This window comes from Gigantopelta aegis, chromosome 14, assembly GCF_016097555.1.
Source record: "Gigantopelta aegis isolate Gae_Host chromosome 14, Gae_host_genome, whole genome shotgun sequence".
Taxonomy (NCBI): domain Eukaryota; kingdom Metazoa; phylum Mollusca; class Gastropoda; order Neomphalida; family Peltospiridae; genus Gigantopelta; species Gigantopelta aegis.
In genome coordinates this window covers 359,493-380,439 of record NC_054712.1, presented here as the reverse complement: position 1 = coordinate 380,439, position 20,947 = coordinate 359,493, and the positions used below count along the sequence as shown (strand labels likewise).

At 43.2% G+C, this 20,947-nt stretch overlaps 1 protein-coding gene across 1 annotated transcript in view; it reads left to right on the top strand.

The window, feature by feature from the left end:
- Positions 1–20,947, top strand: part of LOC121388337 (WW domain-containing oxidoreductase-like) — a 55,840-nt gene that overhangs the window by 25,411 nt on the left and 9,482 nt on the right. Inside the window, exons 5-6 of the mRNA XM_041519636.1 lie at positions 1,563–1,788; positions 20,239–20,424. Of these exons, the coding sequence (XP_041375570.1) occupies positions 1,563–1,788; positions 20,239–20,424 (412 nt within the window). The remainder of the gene's footprint in view (positions 1–1,562; positions 1,789–20,238; positions 20,425–20,947) is intronic.

Sequence of the window (20,947 nt, the reverse complement as noted above, 5' to 3'; positions counted from 1 at the left end):
TGTAATGTAATGTTATAGCTGACAGTTAAACAGTGTTTGACAGATGTATCACTAAACAAACATCCAATACTGTAATGTTATAGCTGACAGTTAAACAGTGTTTGATGTATCACTAAACAAACATCCAATACTGTAATGTTATAGCTGACAGTTAAACAGTGTTTGATGTATCACTAAACAAACATCCAATACTGTAATGTTATAGCTGACAGTTAAACAGTGTTTCATGTATCACTAAACAAACATCCAATACTGTAATGTTATAGCTGACAGTTAAACAGTGTTTGATGTATCACTAAACAAACATCCAATACAGTGTCTTCCGTGATGACGTGTTTTTATGAGGTTTATGGAAGGATAACGTTTGGGTTTTTTAGTGACGTCAGCCAATCAGAATACAGTAAATCGTATAAATTTGGAAAGTTTGTAATTATAAATACATAAAATAAAGTTCATATTTGAATCGGTAAGTATTATTTTCGTGGATTTTTTACATTTTTATTATATTTTAGATCGGTTGATGTTCATTAAAATCAGGCAAAAAATCTAAAAAGTTGCATTTACTTATGGGCATTTGTGGCCACCTGTCCAGTATTTATGTCCATTATTTCCAATAACAGTGGTTTTCTGACCACAATTAAAACCCCCCAAATATGATTCATATCCCAATATTTGGTGATTTTCATTGTTGGTAAAACGATCCAAATTTATTATCAAATTAACTATCATAATCAACTATCGATCCCTGAAAATGACTGGGACTTGCCGCCATTGTTAACAAGCGAAAATACTGGCCAAAAACCAAGTTTTTCAACTCAAAATTCCAAGGTATATTCCATTGAAAAAACAAAATCTAAAGAAACAGGAAGCTGACTTGTCTTTTATTTCCTGTTACCAAATCGCTTCCGCTTAGTGTCGTGTTCAAAACAGTGGGAAATATGAATTGTGGAAATGCACTGTATATAGTGTACAGTATGTCGACTGGTGTGATGTCAGGCGAGATATCTTGCCTGCAGTAGTCAGACAGTTAAACACTATGTATACAGTATACAGTATGTCGACTGGCGTGACGTCGGGCGAGATATCTCGCCTGCAGTAGTCAGAAGGTTACGACCTTAAAATATCTTTTGTTTCTTTTTTTATTTAATAGTTTTAATGGGTTTTTTGTTTTTTTAAGGTAACCATGGCATGTCGGAACTGTTTGTTTTCCAGGTTTTGAAATGGCCCAGTCACTGACATTACACGTAGCCACGGTAACCATGGCGTGTCAGAACTGTTTATTTTCCAGGTTTTGAAACAGCTCGGTCACTGGCATTACATGGAGCCACGGTAACCATGGCATGTCGGAACTGTTTGTTTTCCAGGTTTTGAAATGGCCCAGTCACTGGTGTTACACGGAGCCACGGTAACCATGGCATGTCGGAACTGTTTGTTTTCCAGGTTTTGAAATGGCCCAGTCACTGGCGTTACAAGGAGCCACAGTAACCATGGCGTGTCGGAACTGTTTGTTTTCCAGGTTTTGAAACGGCTTGGTCACTGGCGTTACACGGAGCCACGGTAACCATGGCATGTCGGAACTGTTTGTTTTCCAGGTTTTGAAACAGCCCGGTCACTGGCGTTACACGGAGCCACGGTAACCCTGGCGTGTCGAGATTTAGGCTCAGCCGAACGGTGTCGCAAGAGAATCATCGCAGAGCACCAGCAGGCCACTGTACACACACTTCACCTTGACCTTGCCAGTCTACGCTCTGTGCAAAACTTTGTCGAAGAGTACAAGAAACTTCAGTGGTTGGTTAAAACATCTTTCTTTCTTTCTGTTTTTGTTTGCTTCTTTGTTTGTTTGTTTAATAGAGAACAATGATTAATTAATTATTAGTTATTGGATGTTAAACATGCTAATTTTGACATATAGTCTTAGAGAGGAAACCCGCTACATGTTTCCTTAGTAGAAAGAGATCTTTTAAATGCACTTTCCTATAGACAGGAGAGTACATGCCACAGTCTTTGATATACCAGTCGTGGTACACTGACTGAAAAATAGTGCACTATGCTCATTGACTGGGATCGATCACTTGTCAGCAGTGACCGGGCTGTTTCAAAACCTAGACAGCAAGTGATCAATGACTGGCATCGATCACTTGTCAGAAGTGACCGGGCCATTTCAAAACCTGGACAACAAGTGATCACTGACTGGGATCGATCACTTGTCAGCAGTGACCGGGCCCTTTCAAAACCTGGACAACAAGTGATCACTGACTGGGATCGATCACTTGTCAGCAGTGACCGGGCCGTTTCCAAACCTGGACAACAAGGGATCAATGACTGGGATCGATCACTTGTCAGCAGTGACCGGGCCGTTTCAAAACCTGGACAACAAGTGATCAATGACTGGGATCGATCACTTGTCAGCAGTGACCGGGCCATTTCAAAACCTGGACAACAAGTGATCACTGACTGGGATCGATCACTTGTCAGCAGTGACCGGGCCCTTTCAAAACCTGGACAACAAGTGATTACTGACTGGGATCGATCACTTGTCAGCAGTGACCGGGCCGTTTCCAAACCTGGACAACAAGGGATCAATGACTGGGATCGATCACTTGTCAGCAGTGACCGGGCCATTTCAAAACCTGGACAGCAAGTGATCAATGACTGGGATCGATCACTTGTCAGCAGTGACCGGGCCGTTTCCAAACCTGGACAGCAAGTGATCAATGACTGGGATCGATCACTTGTCAGCAGTGACCGGGCCGTTTCCAAACCTGGACAACAAGGGTTCAATGACTGGGATCGATCACTTGTCAGCAGTGACCGGGCCGTTTCCAAACCTGGACAGCAAGGGTTCAATGACTGGGATCGATCACTTGTCAGCAGTGACCGGGCCCTTTCAAAACCTGGACAGCAAGGGATCAATGACTGGGATCGATCACTTGTCAGCAGTGACCGGGCCCTTTCAAAACCTGGACAGCAAGGGATCAATGACTGGGATCGATCACTTGTCAGCAGTGACCGGGCCGTTTCAAAACCTGGACAACAAGGGATCAATGACTGCGATCGATCACTTGTCAGCAGTGACCGGGCCGTTTCCAAACCTGGACAACAAGGGATCAATGACTGGGATCGATCACTTGTCAGCAGTGACCGGGCCGTTTCCAAACCTGGACAACAAGTGATCAATGACTGGGATCGATCACTTGTCAGCAGTGACCGGGCCGTTTCAAAACCTGGACAACAAGGGATCAATGACTGGGATTGATCACTTGTCAGCAGTGACCGGGCTGTTTCAAAACCTGGACAACAAGTGATCAATGACTGCGATCGATCACTTGTCAGCAGTGACCGGGCCGTTTCCAAACCTGGACAACAAGGGATCAATGACTGCGATCGATCACTTGTCAGCAGTGACCGGGCCATTTCCAAACCTGGACAACAAGGGATCAATGACTGGGATCAATCACTTGTCAGCAGTGACCGGGCCGTTTCCAAACCTGGACAACAAGGGATCAATGACTGGGATCGATCACTTGTCAGCAGTGACCGGGCCGTTTCCAAACCTGGACAACAAGGGATCAATGACTGGGATCGATCACTTGTCAGCAGTGACCGGGCCGTTTCAAAACCTGGACAACAAGTGATCATTGACTGGGATCGCAGCAGTGACCGGGCCGTTTCAAAACCTGGACAACAAGGGATCAATGACTGGGATCGATCACTTGTCAGCAGTGACCGGGCCGTTTCAAAACCTGGACAACAAGCGATCAATGACTGGAATGGATCACTTGTCAGCAGTGACCGGGCCGTTTCAAAACCTGGACAACAAGTGATCAATGACTGCGATTGATCACTTGTCAGCAGTTACCGGGCCGTTTTAAAACCTGGACAACAAGTGATCAATGACTGGGATCGATCACTTGTCAGCAGTGACCGGGCCGTTTCAAGACCTGGACAACAAGGGATCAATGACTGGGATCGATCACTTGTCAGCAGTGACCGGGCCGTTTCAAAACCTGGACAACAAGTGATCAATGACTGGGATCGATCACTTGTCAGCAGTGACCGGGCCGTTTCAAAACCTGGACAACAAGGGATCAATGACTGGGATCGATCACTTGTCAGCAGTGACCGGGCCGTTTCAAAACCTGGACAACAAGGGATCAATGACTGGGATCGATCACTTGTCAGCAGTGACCGGGCCGTTTCAAAACCTGGACAACAAGGGATCAATGACTGGGATCGATCACTTGTCAGCAGTGACCGGGCCGTTTCCAAACCTGGACAACAAGTGATCAATGACTGGGATCGATCACTTGTCAGCAGTGACCGGGCCGTTTCCAAACCTGGACAACAAGGGATCAATGACTGGGATCGATCACTTGTCAGCAGTGACCGGGCCGTTTCCAAACCTGGACAACAAGGGATCAATGACTGGGATCGATCACTTGTCAGCAGTGACCGGGCCGTTTCAAAACCTGGACAACAAGGGATCAATGACTGGGATCGATCACTTGTCAGCAGTGACCGGGCCGTTTCCAAACCTGGACAACAAGGGATCAATGACTGGGATCGATCACTTGTCAGCAGTGACCGGGCCGTTTCAAAACCTGGACAACAAGGGATCAATGACTGGGATCGATCACTTGTCAGCAGTGACCGGGCCGTTTCCAAACCTGGACAACAAGGGATCAATGACTGGGATCGATCACTTGTCAGCAGTGACCGGGCCGTTTCCAAACCTGGACAACAAGTGATCAATGACTGGGATCGATCACTTGTCAGCAGTGACCGGGCCGTTTCAAAACCTGGACAACAAGGGATCAATGACTGGGATCGATCACTTGTCAGCAGTGACCGGGCCGTTTCAAAACCTGGACAACAAGTGATCAATGACTGCGATCGATCACTTGTCAGCAGTGACCGGGCCGTTTCCAAACCTGGACAACAAGGGATCAATGACTGCGATCGATCACTTGTCAGCAGTGACCGGGCCGTTTCCAAACCTGGACAACAAGGGATCAATGACTGGGATCGATCACTTGTCAGCAGTGACCGGGCCGTTTCCAAACCTGGACAACAAGGGATCAATGACTGGGATCGATCACTTGTCAGCAGTGACCGGGCCGTTTCCAAACCTGGACAACAAGGGATCAATGACTGGGATCGATCACTTGTCAGCAGTGACCGGGCCGTTTCAAAACCTGGACAACAAGGGATCAATGACTGGGATCGATCACTTGTCAGCAGTGACCGGGCCGTTTCAAAACCTGGACAACAAGTGATCAATGACTGGGATCGCAGCAGTGACCGGGCCGTTTCAAAACCTGGACAACAAGGGATCAATGACTGGGATCGATCACTTGTCAGCAGTGACCGGGCCGTTTCAAAACCTGGACAACAAGCGATCAATGACTGGGATGGATCACTTGTCAGCAGTGACCGGGCCGTTTCAAAACCTGGACAACAAGTGATCAATGACTGCGATTGATCACTTGTCAGCAGTTACCGGGCCGTTTTAAAACCTGGACAACAAGTGATCAATGACTGGGATCTATCACTTGTCAGCAGTGACCGGGCCGTTTCAAGACCTGGACAACAAGGGATCAATGACTGGGATCGATCACTTGTCAGCAGTGACCGGGCCTTTTCAAAACCTGGACAACAAGGGATCAATGACTGGGATCGATCACTTGTCAGCAGTGACCGGGCCGTTTCAAAACCTGGACAACAAGGGATCAATGACTGGGATCGATCACTTGTCAGCAGTGACCGGGCCGTTTCAAAACCTGGACAACAAGGGATCAATGACTGGGATCGATCACTTGTCAGCAGTGACCGGGCCGTTTCAAAACCTGGACAACAAGGGATCAATGACTGGGATCGATCACTTGTCAGCAGTGACCGGGCCGTTTCAAAACCTGGACAACAAGTGATCAATGACTGGGATCGATCACTTGTCAGCAGTGACCGGGCCGTTTCCAAACCTGGACAACAAGGGATCAATGACTGGGATCGATCACTTGTCAGCAGTGACCGGGCCGTTTCCAAACCTGGACAACAAGGGATCAATGACTGGGATCGATCACTTGTCAGCAGTGACCGGGCCGTTTCCAAACCTGGACAACAAGGGATCAATGACTGGGATCGATCACTTGTCAGCAGTGACCGGGCCGTTTCCAAACCTGGACAACAAGGGATCAATGACTGGGATCGATCACTTGTCAGCAGTGACCGGGCCGTTTCCAAACCTGGACAACAAGTGATCAATGACTGGGATCGATCACTTGTCAGCAGTGACCGGGCCGTTTCCAAACCTGGACAACAAGGGATCAATGACTGGGATCGATCACTTGTCAGCAGTGACCGGGCCGTTTCAAAACCTGGACAACAAGGGATCAATGACTGGGATCGATCACTTGTCAGCAGTGACCGGGCCGTTTCAAAACCTGGACAACAAGTGATCAATGACTGCGATCGATCACTTGTCAGCAGTGACCGGGCCGTTTCCAAACCTGGACAACAAGGGATCAATGACTGGGATCGATCACTTGTCAGCAGTGACCGGGCCGTTTCCAAACCTGGACAACAAGGGATCAATGACTGGGATCGATCACTTGTCAGCAGTGACCGGGCCGTTTCCAAACCTGGACAACAAGGGATCAATGACTGGGATCGATCACTTGTCAGCAGTGACCGGGCCGTTTCCAAACCTGGACAACAAGGGATCAATGACTGGGATCGATCACTTGTCAGCAGTGACCGGGCCGTTTCAAAACCTGGACAACAAGGGATCAATGACTGGGATCGATCACTTGTCAGCAGTGACCGGGCCGTTTCAAAACCTGGACAACAAGGGATCAATGACTGGGATCGATCACTTGTCAGCAGTGACCGGGCCGTTTCAAAACCTGGACAACAAGTGATCAATGACTGCGATCGATCACTTGTCAGCAGTTACCGGGCCGTTTTAAAACCTGGACAACAAGTGATCAATGACTGGGATCGATCACTTGTCAGCAGTGACCGGGCCGTTTCAAAACCTGGACAACAAGGGATCAATGACTGGGATCGATCACTTGTCAGCAGTGACCGGGCCGTTTCAAAACCTGGACAACAAGGGATCAATGACTGGGATCGATCACTTGTCAGCAGTGACCGGGCCGTTTCAAAACCTGGACAACAAGGGATCAATGACTGGGATCGATCACTTGTCAGCAGTGACCGGGCCGTTTCAAAACCTGGACAACAAGTGATCATTGACTGGGATCGCAGCAGTGACCGGGCCGTTTCAAAACCTGGACAACAAGGGATCAATGACTGGGATCGATCACTTGTCAGCAGTGACCGGGCCGTTTCAAAACCTGGACAACAAGGGATCAATGACTGGGATGGATCACTTGTCAGCAGTGACCGGGCCGTTTCAAAACCTGGACAACAAGTGATCAATGACTGGGATCGATCACTTGTCAGCAGTGACCGGGCCGTTTTAAAACCTGGACAACAAGTGATCAATGACTGGGATCGATCACTTGTCAGCACCGGGCCGTTTCAAAACCTGACAACGGATCAATGACCGATCACTTGTCAGCAGTGACCGGGCCGTTTCAAAACCTGGACAACAAGGGATCAATGACTGGGATCGATCACTTGTCAGCAGTGACCGGGCCGTTTCAAAACCTGGACAACAAGGGATCAATGACTGGGATCGATCACTTGTCAGCAGTGACCGGGCCGTTTCAAAACCTGGACAACAAGGGATCAATGACTGGGATCGATCACTTGTCAGCAGTGACCGGGCCGTTTCAAAACCTGGACAACAAGGGATCAATGACTGGGATGGATCACTTGTCAGCAGTGACCGGGCCGTTTCAAAACCTGGACAACAAGGGATCAATGACTGGGATTGATCACTTGTCAGCAGTGACCGGGCCGTTTCAAAACCTGGACAACAAGTGATCAATGACTGGGATCGATCACTTGTCAGCAGTGACCGGGCCGTTTCCAAACCTGGACAACAAGGGATCAATGACTGGGATCGATCACTTGTCAGCAGTGACCGGGCCGTTTCCAAACCTGGACAACAAGGGATCAATGACTGGGATCGATCACTTGTCAGCAGTGACCGGGCCGTTTCCAAACCTGGACAACAAGGGATCAATGACTGGGATCGATCACTTGTCAGCAGTGACCGGGCCGTTTCCAAACCTGGACAACAAGGGATCAATGACTGGGATCGATCACTTGTCAGCAGTGACCGGGCCGTTTCCAAACCTGGACAACAAGTGATCAATGACTGGGATCGATCACTTGTCAGCAGTGACCGGGCCGTTTCCAAACCTGGACAACAAGGGATCAATGACTGGGATGGATCACTTGTCAGCAGTGACCGGGCCGTTTCAAAACCTGGACAACAAGGGATCAATGACTGGGATTGATCACTTGTCAGCAGTGACCGGGCCGTTTCAAAACCTGGACAACAAGTGATCAATGACTGCGATCGATCACTTGTCAGCAGTGACCGGGCCGTTTCCAAACCTGGACAACAAGGGATCAATGACTGCGATCGATCACTTGTCAGCAGTGACCGGGCCGTTTCCAAACCTGGACAACAAGGGATCAATGACTGGGATCGATCACTTGTCAGCAGTGACCGGGCCGTTTCCAAACCTGGACAACAAGGGATCAATGACTGGGATCGATCACTTGTCAGCAGTGACCGGGCCGTTTCCAAACCTGGACAACAAGGGATCAATGACTGGGATCGATCACTTGTCAGCAGTGACCGGGCCGTTTCAAAACCTGGACAACAAGGGATCAATGACTGGGATCGATCACTTGTCAGCAGTGACCGGGCCGTTTCAAAACCTGGACAACAAGGGATCAATGACTGGGATCGATCACTTGTCAGCAGTGACCGGGCCGTTTCAAAACCTGGACAACAAGGGATCAATGACTGCGATCGATCACTTGTCAGCAGTGACCGGGCCGTTTCCAAACCTGGACAACAAGGGATCAATGACTGGGATCGATCACTTGTCAGCAGTGACCGGGCCGTTTCAAAACCTGGACAACAAGGGATCAATGACTGGGATCGATCACTTGTCAGCAGTGACCGGGCCGTTTCAAAACCTGGACAACAAGGGATCAATGACTGGGATCGATCACTTGTCAGCAGTGACCGGGCCGTTTCAAAACCTGGACAACAAGTGATCAATGACTGGGATCGATCACTTGTCAGCAGTGACCGGGCCGTTTCCAAACCTGGACAACAAGGGATCAATGACTGGGATCGATCACTTGTCAGCAGTGACCGGGCCGTTTCCAAACCTGGACAACAAGGGATCAATGACTGGGATCGATCACTTGTCAGCAGTGACCGGGCCGTTTCCAAACCTGGACAACAAGGGATCAATGACTGGGATCGATCACTTGTCAGCAGTGACCGGGCCGTTTCCAAACCTGGACAACAAGGGATCAATGACTGGGATCGATCACTTGTCAGCAGTGACCGGGCCGTTTCCAAACCTGGACAACAAGTGATCAATGACTGGGATCGATCACTTGTCAGCAGTGACCGGGCCGTTTCCAAACCTGGAGAACAAGTGATCAATGACTGGGATCGATCACTTGTCAGCAGTGACCGGGCCGTTTCCAAACCTGGACAACAAGTGATCAATGACTGGGATCGCAGCAGTGACCGGGCCGTTTCAAAACCTGGACAACAAGGGATCAATGACTGGGATCGATCACTTGTCAGCAGTGACCGGGCCGTTTCAAAACCTGGACAACAAGGGATCAATGACTGGGATGGATCACTTGTCAGCAGTGACCGGGCCATTTCAAAACTTGGACAACAAGGGATCAATGACTGGGATCGATCACTTATCAGCAGTGACCGGGCCGTTTCCAAACCTGGACAACAAGGGATCAATGACTGGGATCGATCACTTGTCAGCAGTGACCGGGCCATTTCAAAACCTGGACAACAAGGGATCAATGACTGGGATCGATCACTTGTCAGCAGTGACCGGGCCGTTTCAAAACCTGGACAGCAAGGGATCAATGACTGGGATCGATCACTTGTCAGCAGTGACCGGGCCGTTTCAAAACCTGGACAACAAGTGATCATTGACTGGGATCGCAGCAGTGACCGGGCCGTTTCAAAACCTGGACAACAAGGGATCAATGACTGGGATCGATCACTTGTCAGCAGTGACCGGGCCGTTTCAAAACCTGGACAACAAGGGATCAATGACTGGAATGGATCACTTGTCAGCAGTGACCGGGCCGTTTCAAAACCTGGACAACAAGTGATCAATGACTGCGATTGATCACTTGTCAGCAGTTACCGGGCCGTTTTAAAACCTGGACAACAAGTGATCAATGACTGGGATCTATCACTTGTCAGCAGTGACCGGGCCGTTTCAAGACCTGGACAACAAGGGATCAATGACTGGGATCGATCACTTGTCAGCAGTGACCGGGCCTTTTCAAAACCTGGACAACAAGGGATCAATGACTGGGATTGATCACTTGTCAGCAGTGACCGGGCCGTTTCAAAACCTGGACAACAAGGGATCAATGATTGGGATGGATCACTTGTCAGCAGTGACCGGGCCATTTCAAAACTTGGACAACAAGGGATCAATGACTGGGATCGATCACTTATCAGCAGTGACCGGGCCGTTTCCAAACCTGGACAACAAGGGATCAATGACTGGGATCGATCACTTGTCAGCAGTGACCGGGCCGTTTCAAAACCTGGACAACAAGGGATCAATGACTGGGATCGATCACTTGTCAGCAGTGACCGGGCCGTTTCAAAACCTGGACAGCAAGGGATCAATGACTGGGATCGATCACTTGTCAGCAGTGACCGGGCCGTTTCAAAACCTGGACAACAAGTGATCATTGACTGGGGATCGATCAGCAGTGACCGGGCCGTTTCAAAACCTGGACAACAAGGGATCAATGACTGGGATCGATCACTTGTCAGCAGTGACCGGGCCGTTTCAAAACCTGGACAACAAGGGATCAATGACTGGGATGGATCACTTGTCAGCAGTGACCGGGCCGTTTCAAAACCTGGACAACAAGGGATCAATGACTGCGATCGATCACTTGTCAGCAGTGACCGGGCCGTTTCCAAACCTGGACAACAAGGGATCAATGACTGCGATCGATCACTTGTCAGCAGTGACCGGGCCGTTTCCAAACCTGGACAACAAGGGATCAATGACTGGGATCGATCACTTGTCAGCAGTGACCGGGCCGTTTCCAAACCTGGACAACAAGGGATCAATGACTGGGATCGATCACTTGTCAGCAGTGACCGGGCCGTTTCCAAACCTGGACAACAAGGGATCAATGACTGGGATCGATCACTTGTCAGCAGTGACCTGGCCGTTTCAAAACCTGGACAACAAGGGATCAATGACTGGGATCGATCACTTGTCAGCAGTGACCGGGCCGTTTCAAAACCTGGACAACAAGGGATCAATGACTGGGATCGATCACTTGTCAGCAGTGACCGGGCCGTTTCAAAACCTGGACAACAAGTGATCAATGACTGGGATCGATCACTTGTCAGCAGTGACCGGGCCGTTTCCAAACCTGGACAACAAGGGATCAATGACTGGGATCGATCACTTGTCAGCAGTGACCGGGCCGTTTCCAAACCTGGACAACAAGTGATCATTGACTGGGATCGATCACTTGTCAGCAGTGACCGGTCAGTTTCCAAAACTGGACAACAAGTGATCATTTACTGGGATCGATCACTTGTCAGCAGTGACCGGGCCGTTTCCAAACCTGGACAACAAGGGATCAATGACTGGGATCGATCACTTGTCAGCAGTGACCGGGCTGTTTCCAAAACTGGACAACAAGTGATCACCGAGCTGCATCTCGCCCCATCCCCACAGATCCACATTCTTTGTTTAATGTGTTTCTCTTTTTTCTACTGTCTGCCAAAACAGAAATCTCTATTCTGCATTTAACATGTACACCATGTTTTGAGCTGGTGCTGTACCTGCATTCTAAGTGGAGGATACAAGTTTGAACTATTGTACAACTTTTAATCTCCCGACCAGCTTACTATCCAACCACCAGTATTTTAAAAAACAAACTGTAGACCCTCTATCCTCCTCTCAATGACCACTTGTTTTCCCATTCCAACCAGTGACCCATGACAAAGGCGATAGTATTTGCTGTCCTGGCTTTGGGAAAGTGCATATAAAATATTGATTGTTGAAATTGTATTAGGATATTTGGTATGACACCTGTCTCAGGTTCTCCATTTGAGGGATTGACTCATCCACCGCCCCCCCCCCCCCCCCCCCCTCCAATCGGTGGACCCAGGCACACTTTGACTGGGCTATTTCTCATCCCAACCACTGTCCCACAACTGGTATATCAAAGTCCATGGTATGCACTTTCCTCTATGTGGGAAGATACATATAAAAGATCCCTTGCGGCTAATGGAAAAATGTAGCAGGTTTCCTCTGAAGTCAGAATTACTGAAAACTACTTGAAACAGCCAACGATTAATTGTGCTCTAGTGGTTTTGTTAAACAAAATAGACTGATTTTACTATAAGAGTATCCTATGTGGTGATGACTTGTTTCCTTTTTTACTATTTAGTTGAAGTTTGTTTTAACGACACCACTATATAGAGGACACATTGGATATGAAACATTTACCGATACTGATATACTCTCAGAGAGAGAAAACACACCACATTTACTGATATTGATATACTCTCTTAGAGAGAAAACACACCACATTTACTGATATACTCTCCGAGAGAAAACACACCACATTTACTGATATACTCTCTTAGAGAAAAACCACACCACATTTACTGATACTGATATACTCTCAGAGAGAAAACACCATATTTACCGATATTGATATACTCTCAGAGAGAAAACACACCACATTTACTGATATACTCTCAGAGAAAAAACACCACATTTACTGATATTAATATACTCTCTTAAACACCACATTTACTGGTATTGATATACTCTCAGAGAGAAAACACACCACATTTACTGATATTGATATACTCTCTTAGAGAGAAAACACACCACATTTACTGATATACTCTCTTAGAGAGAAAACATACCACATTTACTGATATTGATATACTCTCTTGGGTGTATACTACCAAATCAAATCCCATAGACGACAATAGTAACATGTGGCTAAAACTCCTACCTGCAACGTATCAATCGACATAAACGCCACGGATATAAATACTACCACCCATCACCCTTAAAGTGAATCACAAAAAAGTGGGTGTCAAGCTGCTCATTTCTGAGATAACGGGTAGCGTCTATGACTACCCTAGTTCCGCACAAAATTTGAGTACTTTTTTTTACAGGTACCCCATACATGTTCCAAGCACAAGTCTACTTGACACAGTGGTACTAGATGAAATAAAATTGCATACATTTTTAGCCCAGATGAAACTAATTTGTTTTACAACCAACACACTCACATTTATAACCAATCACAGGACTTGTGGTGTTCACTTCTCTATCAAAAGTTCGGTGCACCTCGAACTTTGACCCAGCCGGAAGTTATTTGGTTTAGTACTACCTCTTAGAGAGAAAACACACCACATTTACTGATACTGATATACTCTCTTAGAGAGAAAACACACCACATTTACTGATACTGATATACTCTCTTAGAGAGAAAACACACCACATTTACTGATACTGATATACTCTCTTAGAGAGAAAACACACCACATTTACTGATACTGATATACTCTCTTAGAGAGAAAACACACCACATTTACTGATATTGATATACTCTCTTAGAGAGAAAACACACCACATTTTTCCATTGGTAGCAAGGGATCTTTTATATGCACCATGCCATAGATAGGATAGCACATACCAAGACCTTTGATATACCAGTTGTTGTGCACAGGTTGGAATGAGAAATAGCCCAATGGGCCCACTGACAGGGCTCTTTTTCTGTGGGCTACGTCCCACCACTATTTTCACTGTTTAGACAAAGTGATGTAACAGTGATATGTCACAACGATATGTCACAACACTATGTCACAACGATATGACATAATGATATGTCACAACAATATGTCACAATGATATGTTACAACAGTATGTCACAATGATGTCACAGTGATATGCCACAATGATATGTCACAATGATATGTCACAACAATGTGTCACGATGACATGTAACAATGATATGTCATAAAGATATGTCACAATGATATATCACACACACCCAGTCTGCAGCTGAGATGTCACTGCACATTCCTTTCCACTTTAACATGTGTTTGACTTTATCTACTCAAACTTAATTAAAGGCCAGCACCCAATTTCACTAAACATCAGTGAGCTCCATGGTCTAGTGGATAAGCTGCTGGACAATCAAGCTGACGACAGTGGTTCAAATCCCGTCAAAGCTGGCTCACACATTCATTCATCTTTCTCATCTATCACCCTCTGCATATCATTCTCATTATCTTAATATAAAAAAACTTTCCAATTTCTCCCACGATTTCAATCTGTTTCGACCCTTTCTGTCAGTTTCCTCCGACTCTGTCTTCTGAGCTGGGGAGAAAGGAAAGGGGGCAGTGGAATACAAAATAAATTTGTGTACGTTTTATATAGTTTTGTACATAAACGTAAATCTACGACTGAAGAGCATTTCACAAAGAAGTGTAAACGTAAGTTACGAGTAAAGTTAGACGTAAATCTAAGAGGGCCCTCAACCACAACTAGTCGCACGCGTAAATTGCTACATCCACTTCGATAATTCATAAAATGGTCACACTTTTGGTTTTGTAAAGCGTTTAACAAATTAACTCCCTTTAATAATCCAGTGACAACCAGTTTTGTTACCTGTGTCATTTGATCCACTCGGGGCAGGATTTTGCTCAGTCGGTTGAGTGTTTGCTTGAGGTGCCTGCGTCACAGGATCTAACCACCTCGGTGGATCCATTATTCAACTGATTGGGGTTTTTTGAGGTTCCAATCAGTCAAAGTCCATGGTATGTGTTTTCCTGTCTGTGGGAAAGCGGATATAAAAGATCCCTTGCTGTATTAGGGAAAAAAAATGTAGCGGGTTTTCTCTGACAACTACTTGTCAAAATTACCAAATGTTTGACATCCAATACTTGATGAATAATAAATCAATGTGTTCTAGTGGTGTCGTTAAACAAAAACAACTCTTTTTTTTATTATTCAATTCCAATATTTATTTACATGCTGCTATACCACTAAAGTTTCGAGCATGTCTGTCCCAGGTCCGGTCTCTGGATGGCCAGTGGTTTGACTGTCGTTAAACAATTTTTTATTTTTAAGAAGAGTCTGCATATTTGCTGATATATGCAAACGTATGCAGCAACAAACTAGACAATATGTTTTTTCCCCAGTACCTATTTCCTGTACCAGCTCCCATTAAACACAGGGCCGTACCGTGGTCTGGACATGGGGGTGGGGGTGGGGGTGAAAATTAACCTAGCCAACCATTTTCTCTATATTTTATATGAATAACCAAATATTGCATTGTAAAATAATAATAATAATTTTTTTAAAAAGAGAGAAAAAAAATATTTGGCCTCAACGGGTTAGGTGGGTCATGATATGTAATCCCTCAGAGCCACGCCCCGAAACATGCTTTTTTAATCAATTATTTCACTTTGGTGGTTTGGCTTAAAATATTAAAACAAAATTTTATTTTTTTACTTTTAAAGCTGACATATTTAAAGCTGCCATGTCTATATTATTATGTTTATTATTATAATTATTATTATTACTATTACTATTACTATTATTATTATTAACATTAAACTGTCCTGAAAATGTGTCTCATATTTGCCTTGCACAAACTCAGATTGCTCCTTTTACAATTCTGTGACACCCCTCTCCCCGTTAAAATTCTGTGACATTCCTCTCCCCTTTACAATTCTGTGACACCCCTCTCTCCTTTACAATTCTGTGACACCCCTCTCCCCTTTACAATTCTGTGACACCCCTCTCCCCTTTACAATTCTGTGACACCCCTCTCCCCTTCACAAATGTCTAGATCCACCCCTGCTATCAAACGTATTATTTTAAGACTTATATTTGACGGACTGTACAATGTTTTACTTTTATCTTTTTCAAATTCAACTTAATATTTTCTCTACAATTTAGAAATAAAATATATATCCATACACTAATGACTGCCTGCTCAACTAACTATTATTTTGATAAGTGTAAAAAAAACACCCCAAAAACACCCAAACATCATCTTGCATATTGCCTACACAAATACACGTTCATGACGTTGCACTGTGTTTTTATTTAACTGTTGAATTTTTATATTCATGTTGCTCATCACTTTAGTTTTCCCTTTACCATAATTTGTCACCCAATAGCCGATGTATTTTTATATTCATGTTGCTCATCACTTTAGTTTTCCCTTTACCACAGTTTGACACCCAATAGCCGATGTATTTTTATATTCATGTTGCTCATCACTTTAGTTTTCCCTTTATCACAGTTTGACACCCAGTAGCCAATGTATTTTTATATTCATGTAGCTCATCACTTTAGTTTTCCCTTTATCACAGTTTGACACCCAGTAGCCAATGTATTTTTATATTCATGTAGCTCATCACTTTAGTTTTCCCTTTATCACAGTTTGACACCCAGTAGCCGATGTATTTTTATATTCATGTTGCTCATCACTTTAGTTTTCCCTTTACCACAGTTTGACACCCAATAGCCGATGTATTTTTATATTCATGTTGCTCATCACTTTAGTTTTCCCTTTACCACAGTTTGACACCCAATAGCCGATGTATTTTTATATTCATGTTGCTCATCAACTTAATATTTTCTCTACAATTTAGAAATAAAATATATATCCATACACTAATGACTGCCTGCTCAACTAACTATTATTTTGATAAGTGTGAAAAAAACACCCCCAAAACACCCAAACATCATCTTGCATATTGCCTACACAAATACACATTCATGACGTTGCACTGTGTTTTTATTTAACTGTTGAATTTTTATATTCATGTTGCTCATCACTTTAGTTTTCCCTTTATCACAGTTTGACACCCAATAGCCGATGTATTTTTATATTCATGTTGCTCATCACTTTAGTTTTCCCTTTACCACAGTTTGACACCTAGTAGCCGATGTATTTTTATATTCATGTTGCTCATCACTTTAGTTTTCCCTTTATCACAGTTTGACACCCAGTAGCCAATGTATTTTTATATTCATGTTGCTCATCACTTTAGTTTTCCCTTTACCACAGTTTGACACCCAATAGTCGATGTATTTTTATATTCATGTTGCTCATCACTTTAGTTTTCCCTTTACCACAGTTTGACACCCAATAGCCAATGTATTTTTATATTCATGTTGCTCATCACTTTAGTTTTCCCTTTACCACAGTTTGACACCCAATAGCCGATGTATTTTTATATTCATGTTGCTCATCACTTTAGTTTTCCCTTTATCACAGTTTGACACCCAGTAGCCAATGTATTTTTATATTCATGTTGCTCATCACTTTAGTTTTCCCTTTACCACAGTTTGACACCCAATAGCCGATGTATTTTTATATTCATGTTGCTCATCACTTTAGTTTTCCCTTTATAACAGTTTGACACCCAATAGCCGATGTATTTTTATATTCATGTTGCTCATCACTTTAGTTTTCCCTTTATAACAGTTTGACACCCAGTAGCCGATGTATTTTTATATTCATCCATCCACAGCAACAAATTACCTAGAGAACTTGCAGATTTGCATACCATTATTAACCGGGTTAATAAAGTAAATTATCACATGGGTTTATATTATGACATGGATATCATGGGTAAGTTATAGGATAAATAGTGTTTTTAACTACATATGTTAACATTGTCGCTTATAGGATTTTATTTGGTACAGTTCAACCATGTGTTGGTATATCAGAAGCGGTGGTTTCTAAACTTTATCAAGTTAATTTGTTCTTTCTTTTAAAAGTTATAAACTTGTTTTGTTTAACAGCATTACTAGAGCACATTGATTTAGTAATAATCGGCTTTAGATGTCAAATTTCTGCTAAAAGAGTTGCAATAGAAAACAGACATTGATTTAGTAATAATCGGCTTTAGATGTCAAATTTCTGCTAAAAGAGTTGCAATAGAAAACAGACATTGATTTAGTAATAATCGGCTTTAGATGTCAAATTTCTGCTAAAAGAGTTGCAATAGAAAACAGACATTGATTTAGTAATAATCGGCTTTAGATGTCAAATTTCTGCTAAAAGAGTTGCAATAGAAAACAGACATTGATTTAGTAATAATCGGCTTTAGATGTCAAATTTCTGCTAAAAGAGTTGCAATAGAAAACAGACATTGATTTAGTAATAATCGGCTTTAAATGTCAAATTTCTGCTAAAAGAGTTGCAATAGAAAACAGACATTGATTTAGTAATAATCGGCTTTAGATGTCAAATTTCTGCTAAAAGAGTTGCAATAGAAAACAGACATTGATTTAGTAATAATCGGCTTTAGATGTCAAATTTCTGCTAAAAGAGTTGCAATAGAAAACAGACATTGATTTAGTAATAATCGGCTTTAGATGTCAAATTTCTGCTAAAAGAGTTGCAATAGAAAACAGACATTGATTTAGTAATAATCGGCTTTAGATGTCAAATTTCTGCTAAAAGAGTTGCAATAGAAAACAGACATTGATTTAGTAATAATCGGCTTTAGATGTCAAATTTCTGCTAAAAGAGTTGCAATAGAAAACAGACATTGATTTAGTAATAATCGGCTTTAGATGTCAAATTTCTGCTAAAAGAGTTGCAATAGAAAACAGACATTGATTTAGTAATAATCGGCTTTAGATGTCAAATTTCTGCTAAAAGAGTTGCAATAGAAAACAGACATTGATTTAGTAATAATCGGCTTTAGATGTCAAATTTCTGCTAAAAGAGTTGCAATAGAAAACAGACATTGATTTAGTAATAATCGGCTTTAGATGTCAAATTTCTGCTAAAAGAGTTGCCATAGAAAACAGACGTAGATTTAGTAATAATCGGCTTTAGATGTCAAATTTCTGCTAAAAGAGTTGCAATAGAAAACAGACATTGATTTAGTAATAATCGGCTTTAGATGTCAAATTTCTGCTAAAAGAGTTGCAATAGAAAACAGACATTGATTTAGTAATAATCGGCTTTAGATGTCAAATTTCTGCTAAAAGAGTTGCAATAGAAAACAGACATTGATTTAGTAATAATCGGCTTTAGATGTCAAATTTCTGCTAAAAGAGTTGCCATAGAAAACAGACGTAGATTTAGTAATAATCGGCTTTAGATGTCAAATTTCTGCTAAAAGAGTTGCAATAGAAAACAGACATTGATTTAGTAATAATCGGCTTTAGATGTCAAATTTCTGCTAAAAGAGTTGCAATAGAAAACAGACATTGATTTAGTAATAATCGGCTTTAGATGTCAAATTTCTGCTAAAAGAGTTGCAATAGAAAACAGACATTGATTTAGTAATAATCGGCTTTAGATGTCAAATTTCTGCTAAAAGAGTTGCAATAGAAAACAGACATTGATTTAGTAATAATCGGCTTTAGATGTCAAATTTCTGCTAAAAGAGTTGCAATAGAAAACAGACATTGATTTAGTAATAATCGGCTTTAGATGTCAAATTTCTGCTAAAAGAGTTGCAATAGAAAACAGACGTAGATTTACGTGCAAAGTAAGTCAGTAGTATTTCTACGACTGGCTTCATGAAATTGAGTTTACACGTAAACGTAAATTTACAATGTTTAGTGAAATTGGCTTCAGACTTTCAGGTAATTCTGTGCTAGTGTCATATTATTTTATCTACTCAAACTCAATTAAAGGCCAGACTTTCAAGTAATTCTGTGCTAGTGTTGTATTATTTTATCTGCTCAAACTCAATTAAAGGCCAGACTTTCAGGTAATTCTGTGCTAGTGTCATATTATTTTATATGGTTTTGATCACAGGTGATTTTTAAACATTGTTTCAGTAAAATTTGACCAGTGTTACGTGAAACTCATTATTCACTTATGAGATATGAAAATCTATTTTCTTTAATTTTAATGCCTGAAGATTTTGTATATAGATTTATCATGTACTGTTACAGATAAAGTTTTTACTTTCGTGGCAATTTACCAAGTTTTGCCAGAGTTTTTTTTCTTGAACTGAATGCTTGTTTCTCTTGCCAGGCCTCTTCACATGCTCATTCTGAATGCTGCCGTTTTCGGACTGCCGCACACCCTGACCGAAGATGACCTTGAGATGACCTTCCAGGTGAACCACCTGTCGCACTTCTACCTGACCAGTCTCCTGGAGGATGTCCTGCTGGCGTCCGCTCCGGCCAGGGTCGTCGTCGTGTCCAGTGAGTCGCACAGGTACGGGCAATATGTCACAGGCAACAAACAGGGTAGATATTGAGTAAAAAAATAACTTGTAATATCCAGTGAGTGTCACAGGTACGGGCAATATGTCACAGGTATCAAACAGGGTAGATATTGAGTAAAAAAATAACTTGTAATATCCAGTGAGTGTCACAGGTACGGGCAATATGTCACAGGTATCAAACAGGATAGATATTGAGTGAAAAAAAACAACTTGTAGTGTCCAGTGAGTGTCACAGGTACAGGCGATATGTCACAGGCAACAAACAAGGTAGACGCCCCCAAAAAGGTGTTTGTTTTATTTTACGACACCAGTAGAGCACATTGATTTATTAATCATCGGCTATTAGATGTCATTTTGTAATTTTTTACATATAATTTTGGAGAGGAAACCCACTAGGCCTACATTTTTCCATTACTAGAAAGTGATCTATTATATGCACAATCCCACAAACAGAATAGCACAGGCTACGGTCTTTGATATACCAGTCATGGCACACTGGCTAGAATGGCAAAT